Source organism: Salvelinus fontinalis, chromosome 7, assembly GCF_029448725.1.
Source record: "Salvelinus fontinalis isolate EN_2023a chromosome 7, ASM2944872v1, whole genome shotgun sequence".
Lineage (NCBI taxonomy): Eukaryota > Metazoa > Chordata > Actinopteri > Salmoniformes > Salmonidae > Salvelinus > Salvelinus fontinalis.
This window is the reverse complement of record NC_074671.1, coordinates 62,901,705-62,913,755: the sequence shown is the minus strand read 5'-3', so window position 1 is coordinate 62,913,755 and position 12,051 is coordinate 62,901,705. Positions and strand designations below refer to the sequence as shown.

Here is a 12,051-nt window from a genome sequence, read left to right as displayed (position 1 = left end):
ACATCATTAAGAACTGATGACAGTACTCTGTAACATCATTAAGAACTGATGACAGTACTCTGTAACATCATTAAGAACTGATGACAGTACTCTGTAACATCATTAAGAACTGATGACAGTACTCTGTAACATCATTAAGAACTGATGACAGTACTCTGTAACATCATTAAGAACTGATGACAGTACTCTGTAACATCATTAAGAACTGATGACAGTACTCTGTAACATCATTAAGAACTGATGACAGTACTCTGTAACATCATTAAGAACTGATGACAGTACTCTGTAACATCATTAAGAACTGATGGCAGTACTCTGTAACATCATTAAGAACAGAATGTAAAGAATGAATGACATTTCCATCTAGTCTGCAGCCAGGTCTGCTGAGTATGTGGTCCGTCCTATCCACTGTCTCACTACTTCTCTCATTGACTGATCTCAGTCTCACAGTTGTTTCTCAGTCTCAGTTGTTTCCTATTATAGTGACTAATATAGTGATATACTCTTGTTGACTGGGCTTTGTTTCATGTGTTGTTGTGATGCTGGCGTTGTCATGGAGCCTGTGCTTTACGCAGTATGTGTGTGTGTGTGTGTGTGTGTGTGTGTGTGTGTGTGTGTATGTGTGTGTGTTTTTGCACTAACTGTCTTGCACTGATTCTATGCAGACATACTGGACTCTACCCACACACTCACACACACACACACACACACACACACACACACACACACACACACACACACACACACACACACACACACACACACACACACACACACACACACACACACACACACACACACACACACACACACACACACACACACACACACACACACACACACACACACACACACACACACACACATACACACACACACACACACACGCATACTGTAACATGGACACAGACACATACTGCATGTTATTGTTATTCGTCATTTCCTGTGTATTTATTCTTCGTCACTATTTCTATTTTGTGTCTTAATCTTTATCTCTGCATTGTTGGAAAAGGACCCGTAAGTAAGACTTTTCACTGTTAGTGTACTGTTCTTTACAAAAAATGTGATAGATAACATTTGATTTTGTGTGTTACAGAGCTTCAGGAGAGATGTGAGGGCCAAGGGCCCGGTGGTTAACGGGGCTCTGGACCAGGTTCAGATCTTCCTGTCTGAGCTGCCTGCTGAGAGGGAGCCACAGCTTCTCCAGAGAGGTGAGTGGGACACACTGTTAGCCCGCTGAACTAAAGCCTAGGTATTCATTCATGGACTTAACGCGAGTCTAAAGCAAGGTTACTCATCACACACTGATAAACACTACCCGATACACTCATCATGCTCACGGACACCAACACAAATGTTTACCTACTTATAGTACACATGCACATTAATGCTCATGTAACTGACAAGATACAGTGCAGAGAAAACGTATTTGCCCCCTTTCTAATTTTCCCTACTTTTGCATATTTTTGATATTGAATGTTATCAGATCTTCAACCAAAACCTGATATTAGATAAAGGGAACCTGAGTGAACAAATAACACAACAATTAATTAATTTCTTTCATAAACAATTTTATGCAACACCTACTGCTCCCTGTGTGAAAAGTAATTGCCCCTTTACACTCAATAACTGGTTGTGCCACCTTTATGTAACAGTATAACTTTAGTCCGTACCCTCTCCCAGACCCGGGCGCGAACCAGGGACCTCTGCACACATCAACAACAGTCACCCACAAAGCATCGTTACCCATCGCTCCACAAAAGCTGCGGCCCTTGCAGAGCAAGGGGAGCCACTACTTCAAGGTCTCAAAGCGAGTGACGTCACCGATTGAAACGCTATTAGCGCGCATCACCGCTAACTAGCTAGCCATTTCACATCGGTTACACTTAGCTGCAATGACTCCAACCAAACACTTCCTGTAGTTGTTGATCAGTCTCTTACATCGCTATGGGGATGCTTTTCTGCCTCATGACCTGGACAACTTGCCTTAATAGAAGGAACCGTGAATTCTGCTCTGTATCAGAGAATTCTACATGAGAATGTCAGGCCATCTGTCTGTGAGCTGAAGCTGAAGCACAGCTGGGTCATGCAGAAAGACAATGATCCAAAACACACAATCAAGTCTACATGAAAATCACTAAAAAACAACAAATTTGAAGTTTTGGAAAGGCCTTGTCAAAGTGCAGACCTAATCCCATTTGAGATGTTGTGGCAGGACTTGAAATGAGCTGTTCATGCTGGAAAACCCACACATGTAGCTGAGTTATAGCAGTTCTGCATGTAAGAGTGGGCCAACATTCCTCCACAGCGACGTGAGAGACTGACCAACAACTACAGGAAGAATGTGGGATCCAGTCATTGCAGATAAAGGTGACACAACCAGCTATTGAGTGTAAAAGGATTACTTTTTCACACAAGGGAATTGGGTGTTTTTTGTTATTTGTAGACTCAGGTTCCTTTAATCTAATATCAGGTTTTGGTTGAAGAGCTGATAACATTCAGTATCAAAAATGTGCAAAAATAGAGAAAATCAGAGATGAGGCAAATACGTTTTCACAGCCCTGTATCTCAGTTGACTGACATGTTTCCCTGCGTGTGCAGAACTGTACTATCCATCATCTGATTATGACTAAGTTCATAACATCAGCTGACTTGACAGCCAGTTCAGGCTCTGTAATTGGCTCACGGGGTTCTGTTTATAAAACAGAGGAACAGTAAGCCAAGGAGTTCTATTCCACTACTATTTTGGTGGTCTAAGATCTGCATTTTTCAATAAAAGGTGTAAAAATTAGAAGACACCATGCCCTGCAGTTTCACTTGTGTTCCTTACTGAACAGCCGGCTCCCGTTTGTTCCCTAACATGCTGAGTGTGACCTCTTTACCATAGCAACTGCCTGGCAACCCGTAGTGAGGGAAACTCTTGAACTCTTGCTGCTTATTCAATTCAATGGGCTCCAATGTGTTTTCCTCAGGTGTGGGATTATTTTTTGCAAAACCATGAGCCCTATGGTCTAAGTCATGTTTGAGCCTATATGTGATGAGGTTGGAAAGGATTTAGGGCTGATCAAGGAAATAAAGCAACCAAATAACTTTCAAGGAGTAATAATCCAGAGTTTGAATTTCAATCTTATAAGTAGTTTATGATCTTAGTATAAATTAGGATTGTTGTGTCAGGTCATTATACGATCCGATAACTCCTTCATTTCTATCAAACCTGATCATTCCCTGAGGGGACACAAAATGAATCAAACAATTTCTTTCTGTCCTGTCAGACATCAGTCCAGAGGAGCGTGCCCAGAACGTGGGGCGTGTCTTGCGAAAGGAGGCGGAGGATGTGGCGTCCGGGTGGGAGGGGCTTAACGAGGAGGCTGCTGATTGGCAGAGGAGGCTGGAGCTGGCTCTGGATAGGCTGTTGGAGCTTCAGAAGGCCCAGGACCAGCTGGAGCTGAGGCTGAGCCAGGCTGAGATGGTGAAGGAGGCCTGGGAGCCTGTAGGAGACCTGCTCATAGACTCACTACCTGAACACATCGACAGGGTCAAGGTGAGAGACACATGCACCCTAATTTAACAGATAGAGAGAGTCAAGGTGAGAGACACATAACTTAACAGATAGAGAGAGTCAAGGTGAGAGACACATAACTTAACAGATAGAGAGAGTCAAGGTGAGAGACACATAACTTAACAGATAGAGAGAGTCAAGGTGAGAGACACATAACTTAACAGATAGAGAGAGTCAAGGTGAGAGACACATAACTTAACAGATAGAGAGATTCAAGGTGAGAGACACATAACTTAACAGATAGAGAGAGTCAAGGTGAGAGACACATAACTTAACAGATAGAGAGAGTCAAGGTGAGAGACACATAACTTAACAGATAGAGAGAGTCAAGGTGAGATTGGATACAGATTTTATTATTCTTTACTTTTCATTTGGGTCATCATTAGCTGATGCATTAAAGGGATACTTTGGGATTTTGGCAATGAGGCCCTTTATCTACTTCACTAGGAAGTTAGAGGTAGTTTTGCGAGCCAATGCTAATCAGCATTAGCACAATGACTGGAAGTCTATGGGTATCTGCTAGCGTGCAAGCAGATACCCATAGACTTCCAGTCATTGCGCTAACGCTAGTTAGAAATTGCGCTAGTGGTACTTAGCAACTTCCTTCAAACCGCACACAGAGACGCATCTGACTCTGGCAAAGTACTGTAGATAAAGGGCCCCATTGCCAAAATCCACTAGTCTTCCTGAGGTCAAATGTACACATCTCTCTCTAGCTGATGTCTTAGTGACCACTAGTCTTCCTGAGGTCAAATGTACACATCTCTCTAGCTGATGTCTTAGTGACCACTAGTCTTCCTGAGGTCAAATGTACACATCTCTCTAGCTGATGTCTTAGTGACCACTAGTCTTCCTGAGGTCAAATGTACACATCTCTCTAGCTGATGTCTTAGTGACCACTAGTCTTCCTGAGGTCAAATGTACACATCTCTCTAGCTGATGTCTTAGTGACCACTAGTCTTCCTGAGGTCAAATGTACACATCTCTCTAGCTGATGTCTTAGTGACCACTAGTCTTCCTGAGGTCAAATGTACACATCTCTCTCTAGCTGATGTCTTAGTGACCACTAGTCTTCCTGAGGTCAAATGTACACATCTCTCTCTAGCTGATGTCTTAGTGACCACTAGTCTTCCTGAGGTCAAATGTACACGTCTCTCTAGCTGATGAAAGTGTAGAAGGGGTACAGTGTGTGTTCTCTAGGGAGTGTATGAAGGTACAGTAACTGGTCCGCCACTCCATTTTCAATGTGAATATGTGTGTGTGTGTGTGTGTGTGTGTGTGTGTGTGTGTGTGTGTGTTGTGTTGTGTTGTGTTGTGTTGTGTTGTGTTGTGTTGTGTTGTGTTGTGTGTGTGTGTGTGTGTGTGTTCATCGCTGCAGGCGTTCCAGGCAGAGATAGCTCCTATCAAAGACGATGTGAGTCACGTCAACAACCTGGCCTCTACCTTCGGCCCTCCGGACCTCGTCCTCTCACGACCCAACCTGGACAGACTGGATGACCTCAACACACGCTGGAGGATGCTACAGGTAAACACACACACTTCTCTATTAAACACCCTGACTGAGTTCCCAAGCTTCATGCTTGATATTGAATAAATGTACTTTGTGACCTCATTAAAAACGTCCCATCGTCAGGTTGTCAGGTTGTCCTGAGTCTAACACAGAGACAGTGAGGTCAGGTTGTCCTGAATCTAAAACAGAGACAGTGAGACTCCTCTATCCCTCCCTCCCTCCCTGAGACTCCTCTATCCCTCCCTCCCTCCCTCCCTCCCTGAGACTCCTCTATCCCTGCCTCCCTCACTCCCTGAGACTCCTATATCCCTTCCTCCCTTCCTCCCTCCCTGAGACTCCTCTATCCCTCCCTCCCTCCCTCCCTGAGACTCCTCTATCCCTCCCTCCCTCCCTCCCTCCCTGAGACTCCTATATCCCTTCCTCCCTCCCTCCCTGAGACTCCTATATCCCTTCCTCCCTCCCTGAGACTCCTCTATCCCTGCCTCCCTCACTCCCTGAGACTCCTCTATCCCTGCCTCCCTCACTCCCTGAGACTCCTCTATCCCTGCCTCCCTCACTCCCTGAGACTCCTATATCCCTTCCTCCCTCCCTCCCTGAGACTCCTATATCCCTTCCTCCCTCCCTCCCTCCCTCCCTGAGACTCCTCTATCCCTGCCTCCCTCCCTCCCTGAGACTCCTATATCCCTTCCTCCCTCCCCTCCCTGAGACTCCTCTCTCCCTCCCTCCCTCCCTGAGACTCCTCTATCCCTGCCTCACTCCCTCCCTCCCTGAGACTCCTCTATCCCTGCCTCCCTCACTCCCTGAGACTCCTCTATCCCTCCCTCCCTCCCTGAGACCCCTCTATCCCTCCCTCCCTCCCTGAGACTCCTCTATCCCTCCCTCCCTCCCTCCCTGAGACTCCTCTATCCCTCCCTCCCTCCCTCCCTGAGACTCCTCTATCCCTCCCTCCCTCCCTGAGACTCCTCTATCCCTGCCTCCCTCACTCCCTGAGACTCCTATATCCCTTCCTCCCTCCCTCCCTGAGACTCCTCTCTCCCTCCCTCCCTCCCTCCCTCCCTCCCTGAGACTCCTCTATCCCTCCCTCCCTCCCTCCATCCCTCCCTCCCTCCCTCCCTCCCTGAGACTCCTCTATCCCTCTATCCCTCCCTCCCTGAGACTCCTCTATCCCTCCCTCCCTGAGACCCCTCTATCCCTCCCTCCCTCCCTGAGACTCCTCTATCCCTGCCTCCCTCCCTCCCTGAGACCCCTCTATCCCTCCCTCCCTCCCTGAGACCCCTCTATCCTTCCCTCCCTCCCTCCCTCCCTGAGACCCCTCTATCCTTCCCTCCCTCCCTGAGACCCCTCTATCCCTCCCTCCCTGAGACCCCTCTATCCCTCCCTCCCTCCCTGAGACTCCTCTATCCCTGCCTCCCTCCCTCCCTGAGACTCCTCTACCCTCCCTGAGACCCTCTATCCCTCCCCCTCCCTGAGACCCCTCTATCCCTCCCTCCCTCCCTGAGACCCCTCTATCCTTCCCTCCCTCCCTCCCTCCCTGAGACCCCTCTATCCCTATCTCCCTCCCTGAGACCCCTCTATCCCTCCCTCCCTCCCTGAGACCCCTCTATCCTTCCCTCCCTCCCTCCCTCCCTGAGACCCCTCTATCCCTATCTCCCTCCCTGAGACCCCTCTATCCCTCCCTCCCTCCCTGAGACCCCTCTATCCCTCTTTCCCTCCCTGAGACCCCTCTATCCCTCCCTCCCTCCCTGAGACCCCTCTCTCCCTTCCTGTCTCTCCCTCTCTCCCTCCCTGACTTCTCTCTCCCTTCCTGTCTCTCCCTCTCTCCCTCCCTGACTTCTCTCTCCCTTCCTGTCTCTCCCTCTCTCCCTCCCTGACTTCTCTCTCCCTTCCTGTCTCTCCCTCTCCCTCCCTGCCTCCATCCCTCCTTCTCTCCCTCATTCCCTCCTTCTCTCTCCCTCCTCTCCCTCTTTCCCTCCCTCTCTCCCTCCTCTCATTCTCTCCCTCCCTGCCTCTCTCTTTCCCTCTCTCCCTTCCTGCCTGAGATCAAAGCAGGGGAGAGAAGGATGCAGAGTGGAAGAGGGAGAGAACGAAGGAGAGATAAAGAGGAGTGTGAAGGAGATGGACACCTGGAGACAGGACCATATGGCAGCTCTCACACAGCATCTCACACACACACACACACCCACACACACACACACACACACACACACACACACACACACACACACACACACACACACACACACACACACACACACACACACACACACACACACACCACACACACACGCCAGCTGTTCCTGCTGACACCCATCATGTCTACTGAAAGAAGTTGAGGTGACTGGGACCTCACTGACACCATAGCAACAACGCCGTTAGTTTGTCCCACTCTGTTGCCGAGGACAATAAGCCTGTTTACCTAACTGCCCCCCTCTTTATGCCCTGAAAGGGTCACACACACACACCACACACACCACACACACACACACACACACACACACACACACACACACACACAGATCAAGTGTCTGAAAGAAAGGGGTTGATTGGGCTGGGTGCTGCGGTACAGATGCCATTCATAATTACTGCTGCAAAACAATCTTAAACCATTTTGACCCCCCATCATCACCAGGTTTCCATGGGAACGTGTAAAAAGTCAGGGGGTGGCATGGCGATGGATGAGTTGGGGGAAGAGTCTGAGGTAATGGTTCTATTTCAGCAGGACTCATCACATATCACTCCTCCATCAGACTCCACCACTGCTATGGCTGTATCTCTATTGGCCCAAACATCTCGCAGGCTACCACAGTCCATCTCACACCATCACACACACACACACACACACACACACACACACACACACACACACACACACACACACACACACACACACACACACACACACACACACACACACACACACACACACACACACGCACACACAGGCACACACACAAACACACACACACACATGCACACACACACACACAAACACACACACAAACACACAAACACACACAAACACACAAACACACACACAAACACACAAACACACACAAACACACAAACACATACACACACACACACACACACACACACACACACACACACACACACACACACACACACACACACACACACACACACACACACACACGCACACACAGGCACACACACAAACACACACAAACACACAAACACATACACACACACACACACACATGCACACACACACAAATACACACATACACACACAAACACACACATGCACACACACACACACACACACACACAAACACACACATGCACACACACACAACACTAGCCTCATACCATAATGTGCTTTACCACCACACATATGTGCAAATGTGTACCCAGTACAACACTGTTATAAACACACACACTGCCTATGGTGTGAAACATATGTGTCATATTTCTTTGTGATAGAATCAGTCTGGTGAGCCTCCCCATCTCATCCATAGACATGGTCAGTGTGGTCTGTGCAGAGAGCAGACTACATTACAGTCAGCAAGCCTTTAGCTGCACCATAGCTAAAGCCCAGTCACAGTGCTCTGCTCTTAGATAACAGACATGCTTAGTCACAGTCAGTCACCGCCACTGCTTGGCTTCTCCATGACCACAATATGACATTATACCATACAGCTTTGCTCTCTGTCCTCTCGCTATACAGCTTTTATCATGTACTCTCTCTCTCCCTGGACAGCTTTTATCATGCACTCTACTGTGTTTGTCCTCTCTCTCTCCCTGGACAGCTTTTATCATGTACTCTACTGTGTTTCAGTCCTCTCTCTCTCCCTGGACAGCTTTTATCATGCACTCTACTGTGTTTCAGTCCTCTCTCTCTCCCTGGACAGCTTTTATCATGTACTCTACTGTGTCTCAGTCCTCTCTCTCTCGCTGGACAGCTTTTATCATGCACTCTATTGTGTTTCAGTCCTCTCTCTCTCCCTGGACAGCTTTTATCATGTACTCTACTGTGTCTCAGTCCTCTCTCTCTCCCTGGACAGCTTTTATCATGTACTCTACTGTGTCTCAGTCCTCTCTCTCTCCCTGGACAGCTTTTATCATGCACTCTACTGTGTCTCAGTCCTCTCTCTCTCTCCCTGGACAGCTTTTATCATGTACTCTACTGTGTCTCAGTCCTCTCTCTCTCCCTGGACAGCTTTTATCATGCACTCTACTGTGTCTCAGTCCTCTCTCTCCCTGGACAGCTTTTATCATGTACTCTACTGTCTCAGTCCTCTCTCTCTCCCTGGACAGCTTTTATCATGCACTCTACTGTGTCTCAGTCCTCTCTCTCTCCCTGGACAGCTTTTATCATGCACTCTACACTCTTAGAAAAAAAGGTTCCAAAAGGGTTCTTCGGCTGTCCCATAGGAGAACCCTTTTTGGTTCCAGGTAGAACCCTTTTGGGTTCCATGTAAAACCCTCTGTAGAAAGGGTTCTACATGGAACCCAAAAGGATTATATCTGGAATCAAAAGAGGTTATTTAAAGGGTTCTCCTATGGGGACAGCCGAAGAACCCTTTAAGGTTCTAGAAAGCCATTTTTTTTTCTAGGAGTGTAGTGTACTGTGTCTCTGTCTGTCCTTTCTCATATCTCACTCCTCTACCCAGCTCTGTTCTCCTCTTTCTGATTTACCCGTTCTTGTTCCCTGTTCCCTGTGGCATAATGAAACACTCTCTTTTACTCCCCAATCTCTCATCCTATCTCTATCCCCAATGTCTTCTCCTATCTCTCTTCCCAATATCTTCTCCTATCTCTCTCCCCAATATCTTCCTCCTCTCCCATCTCTCTCTCCTTTTTTCTCTCTCTCTCTCTGGTCCCTCCTCTCTCTCTCTCTCTGGCTCCTCCACTCTCTCTGGCTCCTCCTCTCTCTCTCTGGCTCCTCCTCTCTATCTCTCTCTCTCTCTCTCTCTCTCTCTCTCTGGCTCCTCCTCTCTGGCTCCTCCTCTCTCTCTCTCTCTCTCTCTCTGGCTCCTCCTCTCTCTCTGGCTCCTCCTCCTCTCTCTCTGGCTCCTCCTCTCTCTCTGGCTCCTCCTCCCCCCCTCTCTCTCTCTCTCTCTCTCTCTCTCTCTCTCTGGCTCCTCCTCTCTCTCTGGCTCCTCCTCTCTCTCTCTCTCTCTCTCTCTCGCTCTCTCTCTCTCTGGCTCCTCCTCTCTCTCTGGCTCCTCCTCTCTCTCTCTGGCTCCTCCTCTCTTCTCAGATCTCCATCAAAGATCATCTGAAGCAGCTGACAGATGCTCAGAGGGATTTTGGCTCTCTGCAGGGTGAGTTTCTGTCTGTCTCAACTCTCTGTCTCTCTCTCTCACACACACACACACACACACACACACACACACACACACACACACACACACACACACACACACACACACACACACACACGCACAAACACTCTCCTGCCACATTAAGACCAGGTAAAACAGACACACCACAGCTAGATAATGTTGTAGTCCAGTCTGTCTGGACATTCGTCCCCAGGGCTGGGATATGGAGAAGATTTCCGTCTTGATTCTGTAAAGACATACATGATTCCTTAGTAAATACTGACAGAATATATACAGTGAAATCAACAGAACCATATCCATATGTCTGGCTGTACACATGTTGAAACTCCTCTGGGAGTGATTTATCCTTGTCATCCCTGACTCTTCTAATCCTGTCACTGTCTACAGGTTCTGTTCAAGGTCCATTTGAGCAGGCGGTCTCACCAAATAACGTGCCCTACTACATCAAGTGAGTACCTTGTGCCTAGCTGTAGGTTTACTGCTGTTTGTCTGCTGAGAGTAACCTAACCTAGCAACAATAGTAGTGTCTGCAACTTAACTTCTCCAATAACTTCACCAATAACTTCACCAATAACTTCACCAATAACTTCACCAATAACTTCTCCAATAACTTCACCAATAACTTCACCAATAACTTCTCCAATAACTTCACCAATAACTTCACACTAATGCTAGTGAGAATAAATAAGTCCTAACTTTGACATCATGAGGTCCTGTTGTTTGGAGATAATGGGCAGAAAAAGCCAGACTTCTATGATAGCGTCCCTCATCAGAACACGGTGGACTTATTGACCAACAGTTTTTCTAGGTAGCTAGACCAATGAGGTCATCATATTGTTGGTGTTGGTGTTCTTGAATCAACAACTCAAAGGTTAACTTTGTTAACCCTGTCCTTCTCCGTTCCACCTTGTCACTATCTAGCAGACTGTTAGTGGTGTGGGGCATCTGAGATAAGATGGTGTATCTGTTTGCTAGTTCCTGGATGGAACTAGTCCTAATCAAAGAGAACCATGAAGCTCTCCCAAAAGATTGGCTGCTGGGTAAAACCCTCCAAATTCAGACAAAGAGGGTTTGCACTCAAAAATATGTCGCATAAAGTTTACTTCATTATTTTCTGTTTAGAATTTGTTTTACTGCATCAGGGATAGCGTACAGAGACGTTTCAGTTTTACAGCCTTCTTCAGTGTGTAGGTAGTTTTAGTTCTAATCCTAGTCCTAATCCTAGTCCTAATTCTAATTCTAGTTCTAGTCCTAGTTATAATCCTAGTCCTAATCCTCGTCCTAATCCCAGTCCTAGTCCTAATCCCAGTCCTAATCCTAGTCCTAATCCTAGTCCTAATCCTAGCTCGAATCCTAGTCCTAATCCCAGTCCTAGTGCTAATCCCAGTCCTAATCCCAGTCCTAGTCCTAATCCTAGTCCTAATCCTAGTTCTAATCCTATTCCTAAACCCCGTCCTAGAATGGAATTACTACCTCTAACTGTTCTTTATCATGAGATGTATTCTACAGTCCTTTATAGTAGACTTGTAGTATCCAGAGATATTTTTGAATCAGTAGCTCCGTCTTTATCTCTGCTACTACCGATGAGGGGATGTGGATCAGTAGCTCCGTCTTTATCTCTGTTACTACAGATGAGGGGATGTGGATCAGTAGCTCCGTCTTTATCTCTGCTA

The 12,051-nt window shown here is 47.3% G+C and overlaps 1 protein-coding gene across 3 annotated transcripts in view; it reads left to right on the top strand.

Moving 5' to 3' along the window:
* Window positions 1–1,082: 1,082 nt before the first annotated feature.
* Window positions 1,083–12,051, top strand: part of LOC129859987 (dystrophin-like) — a 70,969-nt gene continuing 60,000 nt past the window's right edge. For 2 of the 3 annotated variants that reach the window (XM_055930289.1, XM_055930290.1), the window contains exons 1-5: window positions 3,378–3,541; window positions 4,938–5,084; window positions 7,699–7,767; window positions 10,294–10,357; window positions 10,766–10,826. In XM_055930289.1, the coding sequence (XP_055786264.1) occupies window positions 3,467–3,541; window positions 4,938–5,084; window positions 7,699–7,767; window positions 10,294–10,357; window positions 10,766–10,826 (416 nt within the window). In that variant the 5' untranslated portion in view covers window positions 3,378–3,466. Of the gene's footprint in view, window positions 1,212–3,272; window positions 3,542–4,937; window positions 5,085–7,698; window positions 7,768–10,293; window positions 10,358–10,765; window positions 10,827–12,051 lie in introns of those variants that run through there. The other variant, XM_055930291.1, reaches the window with a different exon arrangement.